At 42.3% G+C, this 15706-nt stretch overlaps 1 protein-coding gene and 1 long non-coding RNA gene across 9 annotated transcripts in view; one reads left to right on the top strand and one right to left on the bottom strand.

The window, feature by feature from the left end:
• PHACTR1 (phosphatase and actin regulator 1) overlaps positions 1-15706 on the bottom strand; it is a 312497-nt gene that overhangs the window by 286896 nt on the left and 9895 nt on the right. For all 8 annotated transcript variants that reach the window (XM_030482452.1, XM_030482481.1, XM_030482392.1 and 5 more), the window contains exons 3-4: positions 11120-11266; positions 9221-9367 (exon numbers count right to left, since the gene is read on the bottom strand). In XM_030482452.1, coding sequence (XP_030338312.1) covers positions 9221-9367; positions 11120-11266 — 294 coding nt within the window. The remainder of the gene's footprint in view (positions 1-9220; positions 9368-11119; positions 11267-15706) is intronic.
• Positions 9068-15706, top strand: part of LOC115606559 — a 33476-nt gene continuing 26837 nt past the window's right edge. Inside the window, exon 1 of the long non-coding RNA XR_003990928.1 lies at positions 9068-9345. This is a non-coding gene — a long non-coding RNA (uncharacterized LOC115606559). The remainder of the gene's footprint in view (positions 9346-15706) is intronic.

Genomic DNA, 15706 nt, shown 5'->3' with positions numbered 1-15706 from the left:
CGCCCAACTTGAGGCGTATTTTCTATTCTGAGAGAGATTCCTATGGCTTGGTCCAAACTTGTAGTAAAATGGGACTAGCCTGAGACAGTCTTTTTTAACTTAAGGCTGTTTCCAATGGCTTAACACTGTTGTAACACTTGACCGACTTTGGTTTTTTGATTGACTGAAGTAACACAGGAACATTTTTCCCCAAGGACAGGCACCCCAGTCAGTTCTCAAATCAAACCACCAGTAGATTCCTTACCCTTTATCCACTGAACAGAAATAAGGACACACAGGCAGACAAGCGCCACAACTCAAAACGGTTCATCCCCACTTTGGGGCAGCAAGCTTGCATCAGGCTTTAACTATTTCCAGCACTCCAGCAAAGAATTAGATTTAGCTTGATGAAATTTCTCTTCCATTTCAATAATGCATCAAGAATTTAATTTGCTCATAAACTATTAACCAGATGTCTGTTTGTCCAAGGACTGTAAGCACTAACCGTAAAAATTATATTGTACCATAAATAATGCATAGCAAGGATTTCTGATTAACTGAAACACGCGCTGCAGTTGTTATCCATTGTAGTTAAAATGGCATGTGTTCATACAGTATATAAGCATGCAAACACTTGTCACATACTTCCCTATCTTACGTACTTTGTAACCAGAATGAAACCACAGTGGGTCTGGAGTGCAGAAGAAACACAGGCATTTAATTTTTCAACTCTGCCTCCCTCTTTTCTCGCTGAATTTGCTACTCATTTAAAATCTTCTTTGGACATCATTTTGTTTCTTATAGATTGAATTGTAATTTCAAGATACGAAAATTAATATGAAGTCTGCAGTAAAGGCAATAATTATCTTCTTTCAAATATTCAGTAATGTTGGCTCCACAAAACCTACAGAACCTCTATAGTGACAGTGAAGCAATAGCCTCAGCACATCAGTATAAAACAAGACCAATCAAGCATTGTAAATGAAGGCAACAGAATTACATGATTATAAATGGTTATTGCATGATTATGAATTAATTTTTACCCTAAAAGATTCTGAAGTAAACATTTTTGATGACTACATTAACAAACTGTATTACCATGTAAAATACATCAATATAATTAAAATGTTAGAACTGACACTTTTTGCACCTTATCTGCAAGAGATACATTGTCATGAATATTCGTCACCAAGAAAGCGTGAGTGCAGCCAAGTTTTATTTTGCTGCAGAAGTACAATATTCTACATTGATTCTGTGGTTTAAAGTCTAAGCACAAGAATCAACTGCTATTGAGACAGTATTTCATTAGCACTGACATTTTATATTATCTGAAAACAGATAACCCAGGACATTCTTTGTGCACTAATGACTTTTGTCATACTGCAAAAACTTACAAACTTTAAGACTGATTCTGAAGGCACTTACATGCCTAGCTGTGACTATTACTGTGAGCAGTCCCAGTGAAACCAATTAGTTGACTCAGAGTAATTAAGCATTAAAACTCATTATACCTGTTATTGAGAATTAGGCCCTTTCTTTTTACTAAATTTTACAGCTAATAATTCTGAACAAAGTTGCCAGTTATGACTATTTTATCTGAAGTTTGGGAAAAAAGTATTTTTCTTAAAGACCCAGCTCCAAGAAGAAAACTGTGGTTCCTGATGAAACAAGAAAAAGAAAAGGATTTTGCAGGTATAAATTTGATTGTGTTAACCCAACAGGTTCATTGAGCAAAAGATGATACAGATTAAAATATGATCAACCAAAAGAAAATATAGAGATAACTTCTTACTTAAGCAAATTCCACGACATCAATTTTCTTGAAAAAAGAGGGTAGCAACAAAGCACTACAGCACCCTTAAAATCACATATACTGCAGACAGCTCTAAGGGGCATCAGGTCTGCATATTCCTATCCCAAGGCAAACATGTATCTTCCTTCCTTCTATCTCCTGTCATGGTTGTTCCATAGCAATGTTGGTGCCACTGACTGCACAGGTATCAGCTCCAGTCCAGCACAGCAAACTGATGTACATATGCAGTGACACAAGAATGGTTAAAACAGCAAAGCTTTTTTTTTTCAGCCAATTCGAACACATTCAGCATTCAGAGCAATGGATCTTTTATCACCTCCCTCTTGCCAGTTCCATGATTTTGACTAACTATGCTTCATCTTGATTAACTATGCTTTTCCCTTTAAATTGTCCCCTATTACATTTGTTAACTAAAGCCTTTATCAACAATTCCTTTTGGATGACATCTAGTGAAACAGAGGCATCTCTCCCTTTTACAAGACCTGGAGAACCTGTAAACTTACACCCATCTGGCACTCACAGAAGGTCATAGTCTTAAACCAAAGGCCTCCAAAGCCAAATACAAAAGCTAAACTTCAGTTGCTGTTAAGACTTCTACCCTCAAAACAGACCTGTCATATACAGCGTTGATACAGAGGTGCTTTCAGCCACTCCACTTAGCCCTGGCAAGGGTCAGTCATCTCAAATGGTGTATTTTTGCCACACAGTAGGTAGCGCTCAGTTTGGAGCCTCGCTTTTCCTGGTGTGTGCATTCATGCTCCTGCAGTTGGAAAACAGCCTCAGAATAAGTGAGAGGCACACATCTGATCTCTAGGTATACTCCAAATTAAGCAGCAGTAAGACTAACAGTCAACATTCAATTAAAGTGCAGGCGCAAGTTTTGGTAATGCACAGCCTGATGGTAAAGGAGGCCATTTCTTCAGGCCCTTTTATAAAGGTATTAAGAGATGCTTTCCCAAAACCAGTGATTTGGCTTCCTAAGTACAAGAGGATCGCCATGACAATAATCTGAGACAGTGATTAGAGCAGAGAGAGAAAGTGGAATTTTTCCAAGCATGCATTTTTACTAATCTTTCTCCAGAACAAAATAAAAGCTCCCACACATATTAGAAAGCCTACTACTGCGTATTTCTCTCCCCTCCCATTCTCCTGAGCCCAATCTTTTCTACTCAAAATCTTAAAGCCACCAGAATATGAAAGTATGTTTAAAAATACAAATATGCCCTTCAGATTACCCCTTCAACAGCATTTTTAATCTGTGTGCTCAATAAATCCAAAGTAGTTTAAATTCTTATATCGTTTTAGGGATTATTTATTCTAATCGTGAAACCATGCAGAATATTTTATTATGGGTCTACACAAACATATGCTGGCTAAATAGGAAAGAAAAAACACAATGCCGAATGTGATAACATTTCAAATGACTGCAGAGATGATTAACTGGGTTAGTGTACTAAATCATATGTAAGGATGACCAGAGGCAAACTCAGAAACTTCAAAACAGATTTCTGAATCAAATGATGGGTTTTAGAGAAAATTAAAAACGGGTAAGATGGAGATTTCCTGCAGAAAATCCATTTATTTTCATCTATTTTCATCTTTATTTTCATATATTTAGCATTTACCCACCTCAGTGAGCTGTATATATATTCTTATTTTACACAGTGACAAAATAAAGTTCACAACTTCCTCCTTGATCGCTGCAGAAAAATGTATCATATCCTTCTAGACAAATCAACGTGTATGTAGCTGATACACATGACATCTTTCCATTAGAAAGGAAATCACACATCATTTTACTCACTGAGAAGTATTCAGCACAGCTCTAAAGCTATATAATGGAATGAATACAGCAATACAAACAGTAACAGTAAGGCAGCCTACCATGAAGGCCGTAAGAGGCACTAGGGCCCAAAAACACTGTGGAAGCTACCAGGACACCGAAAATGGAAGAGTCTTTTGATTTCAACTTATGTCCAGTTCAGACCAGAGAAGTTCCTGTGCCTAAAACCAAGAGCCACCCTTCGTGTCCTGGCTTTCCCCCACCAGCTCTGCATCACAGAAACGGCCGACTATAAACATTTCCCAGCTTGCTAACATTTGTCTCAGCCATTCAGCAGTTTCTGCCAGGATCCTCCTCCCTCTTTACACCCTGTGAATCAATTCTGCTTGCAGCAGCACTAGCACAGGCTGCCATGGCTTTTTTTTCTCTCCCCGATGTGAGTTATTCATCACTGCTTAAGAACAGTAAAAGGTACCAAGTTCACTTGCCTTGCCAGACACAAGACCTTTCTTCTCTACACATGGCAAAATTGTGCAGAGCCACTCAGCCCTTTGCCTCCCAGCTTTTCGTTCCCAGAACACATTCCAGGAGAACATGTGGCTCAATACCACAAAAAGATAAAATAGAACTTTCATCATTGAAGGGAAGCAGAGATGTATATTTCTACAACCTGGCTCAGATTCCTGGCTGAAGTCAACAAATGACTTACACCACTTGAGGATCCAGCCACTTCACTGAGATGACTGAGTGACTTCAGTATACCTAAAATCTGTGCTGTGCTTCAGGGTCAAGAGAGCCAGCTGGGCTTCATAGCTAGCACAGGCTGCACCGCCCCTATTGGGTCTGCTCTGTTGCTACTCCTCTCTCCCACCTTCAGAGCCCAGCCCGTGCACTCCTCTGGCCACAGGCTTCCATTCAGTTACGCCACTGGTACGTGCTTTTACATCGAGGTGGGTAAGATACATTCACATTCCAAAACTCCCCTCCCCTCATTCAACAGCATGGAAGCTAAACACATTCTTCCTGAAGGAACATCCTCTCTCTGCTGTAGTACTGCTGCTGCTAGTACAGCTACTGCAGTAATTCTGACCCTACACCTTCTTCATGGCACTGGCTTGCTTTCTCCCTGGGTCTCCAATCCCAGGTTAAATTCTAAGTAGACAATCAGCCTTGTTCAAACAAAGACTGACCTTTAGTGACCTCCCTGAACAATCTCAGGAAGGTCTCATGGCAGCTGAGATAAAGACAACTTCTTGCACCACTTAACTAGAAGTCAGTCTGCTGGAATCAACTTTGCAAAGGATTGCAGTACAAAGGTTACACTTTTTTGGCTAGGAAGGAGTATCTGTCTGTACATATCTGTCTGTATACAGAAGTAGCTTCAATAGTGAGTGACTCTTGAAAAGCTAAAAGAGAACCCGATCAGATCAACTGAGTGTGGTAGTCCCCTTTCCCCTAACAAACATCGATAAAATTCTGGCAGGGATTCCCCAAGCAGCCGCATGAAGGGGGAGGCAGAAGAAAAGCTCACACATCTTGGATCATTCAGTGAGAGTGTTAAGTGATCTATTTTCTTATCAGTCATCACCTCTGTTCATTTATCAACCCTGAAAGCCACCTGCCAGGCACTGCCATTTTAAAAGTGTAATATTTTGCAACAGGAAGAACAGAAATTGGCCAAAACCTGTAATAGGTCAAAACCTATAAAAAACTCTTCAACTTGTCAGCTGGCACAGGACCAGGAAAAAGATTATGCTATTGGACAACTGTCACAGATGGAGGCCCAAGTTTTCAAAAGTAATTTGGGATTAGCTTTTAGATGCCCGAATCAGAAAGTTAGAAATAGAATTTGAAAACTGCTTTTAAGAAGATGTGTATGAAAAGCTGAGACATGGAGCCATGCCAGGCTGCTAATCATAATAAAGAAAACAAAAGATCTCCACCTGAAAGTGAGAGCACATTCCACATTCCTCTAGTGTCACACTGGAGGAAGTCTCACAGAAAATTAAAAAATTAATTTATGTATGTGGACTTACTCAGTATCAACTATGCAAAAGGAATTCATATCTATCTATAGTTTTATGATGTTATGTAGCTACATTAATTTTGGCAGAAGAGGTAATTTAAATCCTTTGGGAAACATTACCCTCTTGATATAAGCACATAACTCATATTAATAGGATTTGCATGCATATAACAGCAGGCAGAATAACCCTGAGCTTGGAAAACAGCTTTGTATTTTAATCAGTTTGGGAACACCAGCAAAAAACCCATACCAGGGACAACTAATTGAACACCATTTGTTAACTCATGCTAGGTAATAAACATGAGTTAATTGATCAATATTTAAAAACAAGCATAATATTTTGGAAAAATTAAACAAAGCAAAACTGTTAATATAATCAAAAGAGATGGACAGGTAGAAGATGCACTGTTAATCACTTATAAATTCTGGCTTTTTTACAATCCAGACCAGATCTGTGGTATACCCAAATTGCATAATTGACTCTGTGTATGCAGTCTCCCAGCTGTTCAACAATACAGATAACAGCAGTAATGGTATAATTATAACTTACAGCTGAAGTAGATAAAAACCTGATAGTTCTTAAATAGTGGTTGCAATTAAGAGTGGAGAAGAGCAGCATTCACTGCAACTGCTTATGTTTCATTAATAAAAGTGGATTTTAAAGTTCCAATACAGCAAAGCAGCTGCATGCTGCACCCAAGCCCTGACCATGTCCAGACAAAAGACAACCACCAAGGAACGCAGCTCGACTTGTGGCTGCTGTAGGAAAAATAGCTCTGTAAGCATCGGTTGAGCAGCAGCTGCAGATATGGAATGCACTAAATGGAAAGCCAGAGATAAGCACATAAGAGGTTATTTCCTTCACCCCAAGTGTCACTTTAGTTTCGACTGCATCAATGGGTTGAAGAGACAGCATTATCATAGAACCATAGGATACCAGGATGGAAGGGACCTCAACAATCATCTGGTCCAACCTTTCTAGGCAAAGCGTGACCTAGATTAGATGTCTCAGCCCCCTGTCGAGATGAACCTTAAGCGTCCAGCGTTGTAATGTCCAGTAATGTCCAGGGGAGCATTACTTCCTTTCTACCAGCTTCCCCCTGCACAGGCAAATACACACGCCCCTGCGCACACACGTGCGCTGCCAACCCACGGACAGAGAGGGGGAACACCACAAGGCGGGGGCACGCAGTTTCTACCCCGGCAGAGCGCCCAGCCACCGCGGCCGGGCTCCGGCGCGCCGGCCAGCGCTTCAGCACCAGGGGCAGCGGACAGCGCCCGCTCGGCCATGCACCCCCCCGCCGCAGGGCAGGAGGCCGGGTCCCTCCGCCGGCGAGACCGGCAGCAGCCCGGGGACACGGGGGGACCCCCATCATGGCACGTCAGTAACGTCACCAGCTATGGCACTGCGCAGGAAAACCCGCTCAGTTTAGAAGCAGTGGGGGGGGGGTTTTCCACACGTACCCCAAAAAGCCAAATTCACGAGCACTGCACCGCATCAGTAAGTTTCAAAAGCAAAACCTGCGCCATGCAGCATCATCAAGTAAGAGCAAAAGTGGCCAAACAAATTTCTAACAGACGTTCTCTTGGAATAGAAAGTTCTCAAGCCCAGGCTGCTTGGTTTGTGCTTTCTAAGCAAACAGAAGAGTAAAACCAGCAGCTCAGAATGAAGTGGGTACCAGCAGCAACGTTTCTCTTGCTTTTGGCTCACTCGCTCAATACTGGTTGCTAAGCAATTTATTATTTTTTTTAAAGCTCAAAACTACTCACTGCCAGATGGATTAATGAAAACACACACTTGCACTACTTACAACATTTTTCATTTAATATTTTTTGATACACCACTACCGTTTCTTTCAATTATTTTCTTTTAAAGAGATTCCATTCCCAGGTTTGAAAGTAAAGGGAGCAGGGGGAGGGGAGGAACAGAAAGAAGCAAAGTGTAATTAGCAAATTTTTCAGTGGCTTGCAGGAAAGAGGTACCCAGAGACTTGCACATCCTCTGGGACTTGTAGCAAAGACAGCATGTCGAGCTCAGCATAGAGATGTGAGGCACCAGGTGACCCGAAGGTGCCTTGTTCTTAACTGGTTTACCTATTTATAACTACATGACATAACATTACCTGTGACAGCACAAGTCAGTGCAGGCTTATTTCAGCAGTCAACCATACACCACCTCTTTTTTTTACACCTTTTGCACAGTGATGCTCCTTCCATTTTCACACTCAGTTCTTTAGAAACTTGGCATCTGGCACTGTCTTCCAGCCCGTGCCCTGAAATGCCACTCAACTTACCTACGGCTTGGTAATTTTTAAGAAATCATGATGAGAAAGAATTAATGACCCGCCACACAATGTAATCAACCGCTCCATCAATGGTAAAACTGAACTGTGTATTAGCCATTACCAAGGGTGTAATTACAGCAGGGATAACGGGAGGGGGAGCGGAATCCGCTCCATCCCCAAACAGAGGATAAAACGCATCTCTCCAATCTCCAACTTTCTGTCAGCTGAAAGGGGGGAAGGATGGATGGGGGAGACTGCAGCACAGCAAGCAGCAACTCTGAGGCAGCTCTTTTCCCTTCACAGCTGGCAGTGAGCTGACAGGATCAGCATCAAAGACTATTACACAGTTGGGTCACTTTGTGCGCTGCTGCTGCTGCTGGGACATGAGAGAGGCTGCAGTAGAGCTTCCTGGCCACAGATTCTCCCTCACCCACACACACCCCCACGAACAGAGGAAGTCTGGTTTGGTGCAGAGAATCAACATAAAGAACTTTCTTTTCCTTTGTTTTTGAGAGCAAGTAACCTCTGATGTAGTTTACTGTTGACAGAGCCCATAAGGAAAGCAAAGGTCAGGAAAAGAGGGAAAACCACAGGCCTATTAAGAAAGAAACAGGATAGTCACCATGTGCAGGATGAACTGAAGGGCACAGCTGAAATCTCAAGGGAACCATGAGGAAAAGGTGGCAGAGAGGAAGGAGCGAGGAATGGAGAAGGGGGGTGGAAAGGTCAAGTAGAAACTTACAGGAAGCTTATCCCAATACCAGGCAGGAGGAGGTGAAAGTGGGGAGCTGGACGTGTGTTGGTAGAAAGCATCAGGCTGTATACCCATGGAGAGTCACAAAAAGTGACACCGAGGCAACAGAGGACCTCATGAGACTGAGAAAAAGTGGACAACGCAGGCGCAAGTTTCTTGCACTTTTGAGGCACAAACCCATTAGGGGAAGAAGGCAAACAGTGAGAGGTCAAGAGACTCGCAAAACGCTAAGGGCAGCATCTCCAGGAGGGATGCCAGAGGAACCTGGTGAGGAGGGACAGACCAGGAACCTTATGGGGAAGTGGTACCCCGCTCAGGATGGAGCGCTGGCAGAGAGGTGGCTTTGATGGGCCGAATAGTGAAGTGGGAGCCAGCGGGGTAAGGGGAGCGCAGGGAGGTGCGAAGAAGCGGGCACCAGGAGAGGGCCGGGGAGCCCGCCGGCGCTGGCGGGGGAAGAGGCCGCGGCGCCGGGGGCGGCCCCTTCCCTCCTGCTCCCCCCGCCGCGGGGCAGCCGCGGCCGGTCCGCGGGCGGCGGTGAGCGAGGCGGGCAGCCCCCCGCGCCGTGCCGGGCCATCCTCACCTGTGTCGAGGTTGAAGGAGATTGCGGGCCTCGGCGAGGTAGGGGGTGTCGCTCTTGAGCGGACGCGGCGGATGGGTCTGCGGTCGATGTCCTCCTCAGAAGATGCCGCCATTAATGTGGGCACGGTGAGCAGGCGTGGCCGGCGAGCTGGCGAGGGCGAGCGGCCGTGTGGGGTGGCCGGGCGAGGAGGGGGCGGGCGGGAGGAAATGAGGGGAGAGGCGCGGGGAGGGGGAGGGGCGGACGGGGAAGGAGAGAGGGAAAGGGAGAAAGGAGCGGAGGGAGGGAGAGAGACAGGGAAAACCCGTCAAGGATCTACGGACGGGAGCGGCCGCGGCGGTCCTGCCCGCTGCCCCTGCCCCTGCCCACTGGCAGCGCCTCCGCCGGCCGATCCCGCAGCGGCCGCTCGCCTCAGGGCGGCGACCTTCGCTCCGGGGACCGGAGCGGTGTGTCCCCGCCCCCAGCCCAGGGGAGGCTCTGGCCAGGGTCGCGCCGGAGGGTCACCCGCACCTCCGGCGGAGGTGGTTTCACGCCCCCAGGGCAGGGTCCCGGCGGAGGTGACGGCTGCCCCCCGCCAAGCACCGTGGCCTGGTTGAGGTTGCACATGCCGCCAACCATGGCCCGGCTGACGGAGATGCCCGCCCCTGCAGCAGACCTGGCACCTCTGCCCCAGTCTTGGGCACCCTGAAACGCTCTCTTCTAGGCTAGGGGGCACAAAATTCAAAGCGTGGCTGGATCGAGACGTGTGGAAAGTCTAAGGGCTCATTCCTTCACTTCCTCCTCCTCTTCCCTTGGGCAAACCATTAACTAAACCACAGTGGTGCGCCAAGGGCCAGGCGCGCTTTAAAATGCTAGGGAGACTGAGGGCCTACACTCAATGTTTTAAACTAGCCATCACTTAAAGCTTGAGACTCGTATACACAAGTTATTGTGGCAGGTCTTTGAAAAAAAACTCGTGAGCACTGGCAAAATCAGTGAATCCATTCTCCAGCTGCAAAGTGGGGTCCAATATTTTGCTGCTTCTCCCCTATTCTGTCTTCTCTATTTAGTAATCAGCTCTCATGTAGAAAGTCTTACTCTGTGGTTGTAGGCTGCCTGCCACATTGGGGCGCCAGTTTTCAGTTGGGACCTCTAGATGTTGGTGTGTAATACAAAAATGCTATTAAAAAAAAAAAAGGGTGTAGCACAAAAGTACTACACAAAGTGAGAGTTAAACAATTACAGTATGTCCAGGGAGCATACTGGTTCATCCCATTGAACACAGATTTTTTAAAGAAAATCCGGTCTGCTTAAAGTCACTAAGTTTCAGTACTTCCAAATCTATTGTTTTGGTCAACCTCAATGAGAAAAAAGGACCCAGAGAATGCCAGGGCTCAGTAACTCTGAAGGCTCTGATAGTAGCATTAGCTGGTCTGAATTTTGGATGACAGCTGTGTTAGTCATTCCTGTAGAATCAAGAGTTTTCCGTTACACTTTTGCAAATTGAACCTATAGAGGTTTTGGGGTGTGCTGAATGTTCTTCCATGGTCATGATGTTGGGTTCAGCTGAAGTCTGCTGTTACCTCTATCCCCTTCATGAATGTTCACAAGAACTTTCATGGTTTTGGATGCCTGGAGTGGATAAGTTATATTTTTATCTTGTTTGCAAAGCCATTCTCTTTTGCTCTGACCTCACAGGCTCACCCTAGCTAAAAGAGGGGAAAATAGTTAGTACTTGCAGGAGAATTTTGAGAAGGATCCCTGTTCATACATATGCAGGTGCTTGTAGTTAGACAGCCGTGACATCTTTGCATGTCTGGTGAACCACCATACTACTTGTGAAGGAGGAGGTACCATCTGGTCCATCTGCATCTCAAAAAAAAGTCTTTAATTAACATCATGTGGTGTTTGGGGTGGTCTTACCATTATCAAGGTTGAAGCAGATCCTAGCTTCTTCCAAGTAAGGAGTGTCACTCTTAGACCGAAGTCTTCTGATGGGTCTCCGGTCTATGTCATCTTCAGAAGACGCTGTCATCAGAGTGGGCACGGTGAGAAGCGTTGCCCGACGAGCTGGTAAGAAGGAACAAATGAAGAGGATAGCGGGAGAAATGGGAAAGGGGAGGAAAAGGGAGGAAAAAAAAAAGAGAGAAGGAAAGAGAAAGAAAATCACTCAACGGAAAAGAGGATCTGTAGCAGGTACAAGAGGCTGTTTGCTGTAAGGTCGCTGCCTCAGGTGCTGCAGAACTTAAGGGCTGCCCTGAATGATTCCAAAAAGAAAAAAAGATTTCTCTGTTGTACACCCCAAAGACACAGGTTATAGCTCTGTTCCTGCCACAGATTGCTTGTTCAAAGTTCCTGTTTTGCCACTTAAACCACTCTTTTCAGAGCTTCTCAATAGCTGCAGTCTTTTTCTGAATACTGTTTTTGAGGCTGTGATGCCAGAGTAATGGAAGTATTTGTTTTCTTGATTTGCAGAAATTGGTGGAAGCTGTGCTTGGGACACATGATATGGTGGCTACAGCAACTATTCCAAAACTCAGTTTCTTGTTGTCTTGATTTGGGTATTCAAAATTAACAGCTACTTTTGCTCTTGATCACTTTATGTCTTAGTTGTAGAACAGGGAGAATCATCATTTTCTTTCAATAGGGATTTCATGAAGAGATAAATTCATTAATATGTGTAAAGTATTCATATACTTTAGTGAAACACCGATGAAAAGCCCATGAGGAAATTAAGATTTCTATCTTCTGAAGAGGGTTTAAATGGCTTGGGCCAGGCCTTCAAGGAGGAGAGATCAAAATATTTAATATTGGCTCACTAAGTAACACTGCCCACTCCATGCACTGATAAAGCAAATAGTAGGATAGTGAAAAATTTGTGTCATCATGCAACTAGAAACCACACTATAATACATATGTGTAAGGAGACTGAATTAATGTTGCAGAGGCCACCTTCATTCTGGCATTGCCTAAGTATTCAGCACTTGAACTTAAGTTTCGATAACTTCCTTCTAATGTAGGCGATTTTTATGTGAAATGTAATTATGAGTGGCTGTTGAATGCTTTGGGTGCTAAGCCTATAAATTACAAATCACAAACAGAAGAGCCTCTATAAATACATCCACCTCAATTCTCCGAGTAGAAAAAGATTATCACAAACGCTAGATGGATCTGGCTGTTCACTGAAAGCATGAGCACCATGCACAAGTACCTTCTCACTGTGTTTCTTTCCCCTCCACCTCATATATGGTTGGAAAAAGAATTTCATCTTGAAAGCCTGTCCTTATCCTTATTGTACAACTATTAACTTTCATCTGGGAGCCTGTAAGAGCCTAAACCCTGGGTGTTTCTTGTTCTTTGGGCATTATGTGGCATAAAAGTCTTTATCTTAGAGATTCTGCAAACCACTACACTTCTAATAACTAATAACGAACTATATTTTCCTGCTGGGACTGGAGAGCATGACTGATAATGACTAAGAGCATATTCTGCAGCCTAACTGTGATTCTTTCTTTCTAAAGTTTTTTAGAGTTCCAAATAATACCTGTCAATCAGAAGCCTTCAGATGGCTAAAACCTGACTTCAGCGTTAGGTAAGATAGCATATAATTAGTATGAGTTAGCAAAGCTGTCACACTCTATTTTTCAATTTGCAGCTTTATGCAGTTTACTAAACAAGCAAATCTGTGCTGCTGGAGGTAGCGGTTATTTCTGGTCTAACTTACTTGTTTTCTGGTTTTAAATAGATTCAAGTTTTTGCTCATTTCTAATCTAGCATTTGAATTTGAAGTAAAAGCAGAGGGCAAGCATTGAAATTGATCTAATGGGGTCAACTATTTAGATTAAGCTAAAGTAAACATTGCAACTAGACTGTAAATTATTACTCCCTTGTAATATGGATGTACAGTAATGAAGATAGAATGGAAAATTTCTGCTATGGAGAATTTTGTGTACTGCATCATCAAATTTACACTTAAGGAAGATTTATCTGTATACAAAGTCAGGATTGTAAAAAATGTTTCATAAAACAACCATGAAGATTGTTTGGGTTTTTAAACTGGAACGATCTAGCTGTAGTTAAAGTCAGTGAAAGAGCACCCATGCATTTCAGGGTTGGCTGGATCACAGCACAGGAACCTATTTGAAAAAAAAAAACCAAACCAACACCAAATTGCATATACATTTATAGTTAACAGAAAATGAGTAGGATTTTCTATATAATTGTTTATAAATAGTTTTTACCCTTTGGGTCAAAATATTGGGATCTGGCTTGTATTCATTTTGACTAAAAGTAGGTTGATGCTGGAAAATGTTTCCTGGAGTAATCATTATATATTATTTTGACAACCGTGATTATCTCTCCTTTACGTGTATTACCAAAAGGAGTTTTCAAGAATGACTGGAAATTTGAAGTAAACATTGGAAAAAACTCAGAGGAAGCTAGTAAATATTAAAATATTTTGCAATAAAAACCTAAGATCGATTCTTATGCAGCCACAGAACTGGAAAGTATCGCTGATCATATTCTGGTATACATACAGTGATGCTGAATATTTGTGTATGCGATGAATTTACCTCTTTTCCTAACTGTAATCCATAGCACTCCTTATTACAAGAATGATTTACCAAATATTTCTTAGCAAAGCTGTCAACAGTTGCCCAATGTGACCATTGGGTCCATCCCAGATAACCCAGCAGTATCTCTACTTTGAGCTGCTCTCCACAAAGCAGCTCAGTCTCCGGGATGCATTTTTAGGAGATGGTTTTTCAGGAAAATGTGAAAGCGTCCTCTCGAAGGTCATGGAGTAAAGGAATGACATTGTGATACACATTAAGGGGCCCCCTTACACTGCAAATGCGTTTGAGACCAGTGTCCGAAAACTCCTTTTCAGCAGCAACTCTAACAGGATACGGAAGGCAAATCAGTCATTGTGGTTAAATTCTTTCATTCTCTGCATTGTTCCTCATAGTGTTGCCCCACGATTGGCACATTGTGTCAACTTCTTGCCTGGTATTTGTTAGAAAGGGAAAAGATTGCTTATGGAGGAAAAATACCTAAGAAATAGAAATGCCGTAATGAATGTAATGACACCTTAGAACTGATTGTATAGAGTCTGACATTTGTTGTCTCAAAATATTGTCTGTTATGGAAGTACAACACAAGTATGCATTTGGGAGAAGGGAATATGAAATACGTAAATTATTATATTCCATGGTTAGAAGAATTTTGAACATACAATTTCAACATATTTAGTTAAAACTAGAGGTCACCCAGGTTTTGAATGACATTTGAATTTACTGAAAACATGGGGGGCAGTTTGCAAAGAATTTTTGACGGCTTCCAATTTTTCTGTTAAAATACATTTCCACATATTTTAATAAAAATATTACTACTAATTTGTTTGCCAAGAACTAGCTTTATGTTTTGTAGAGTTACAACATTGATTTTAAGACTTGTATTTTTTAGAAAAATTTTGGACATTTTAAAATTGGAAAAAATTGTGAGGTAAAAAGCCATCTCATAAAAATTAGTCAGAGAAAACATGAATTATTAATCTATATTTTTCTATCCACGTCTATTAATTAACTTTTATTAAACTGTTTTTAAAATATCTCACTGGCGACACAGATACCCTGGTCGTTTTTGGCTCAATAGGGTCTTCTTCTAGAAACCCTTATTTAAACAGCAGATTCTTACCTCAAAATGGCAAAATCTTTTGAGACCTGATAATTTTAATCTTAGCACAAGAGAAGTGCTGAAATGTTTCTGTTGGAGATGTCCACACCTACATGCATTGCAAGGGGTATGTTTCTGAAGCATATAATCACAAGTAACTTCAGGTGACGTGGAAATAACTATAAAGGAATCTGGTTTACATCAGTAATCTTTAAGGCTTTTTTTTTTTTTTTTTTTTTTTTAGTAAAATCTCATTTCTCAGGACAAGTTTTGAACAATTTTGCAGAATACCTATGAAAATATTTTAATTGCTGTGCTGCTGTTCCTGATTAATTAGGATTCTTTCTTGATACCTTTTTTTTGTTAGAGAAACATGAGCTTGTTACTCAGTTCTCCTCCTTCACGCTTCTGTGGAAAGGGCTCACCATGTAGCTAATGCCACACAGAAATGTATGTTTGCGCCAAACGTAAGCTTTAAAAATGCTATGTTGGGTACATTTGATGGCCACCTTAGAACGTGATTATTCCAGGCGTATGCTAAAAAAAAAAACAGAAATATTATATTGCAAATATTCTTCTGTAATAGGCCAGACCAATCAATGGGTCCAAAATGGCAAAGTTTTACCTGGAAAATAGATTGTTTGGTCTTGATTTAATGCCCAAGTTCCACTGTTGTCTTATTTTTAAATTGCAAACTGGATTAAAAGAACAACATTTGAATGGATGCCAGTAGATGGAAAATGAGGCACGACTGTCAGGTAGAGGAAGAGAGCAGAATGTGTGTGCAAGCACTGGAGAGAACAAGATTTGTATTTATGAAGAATGATTTATAGG

This window comes from Strigops habroptila, chromosome 1 (genome assembly GCF_004027225.2).
Source record: "Strigops habroptila isolate Jane chromosome 1, bStrHab1.2.pri, whole genome shotgun sequence".
NCBI classification, from domain to species: domain Eukaryota; kingdom Metazoa; phylum Chordata; class Aves; order Psittaciformes; family Psittacidae; genus Strigops; species Strigops habroptila.
The sequence above is the reverse complement of the archived record's forward strand: the minus strand, read 5'-3'. Positions and strand labels throughout refer to the sequence as shown.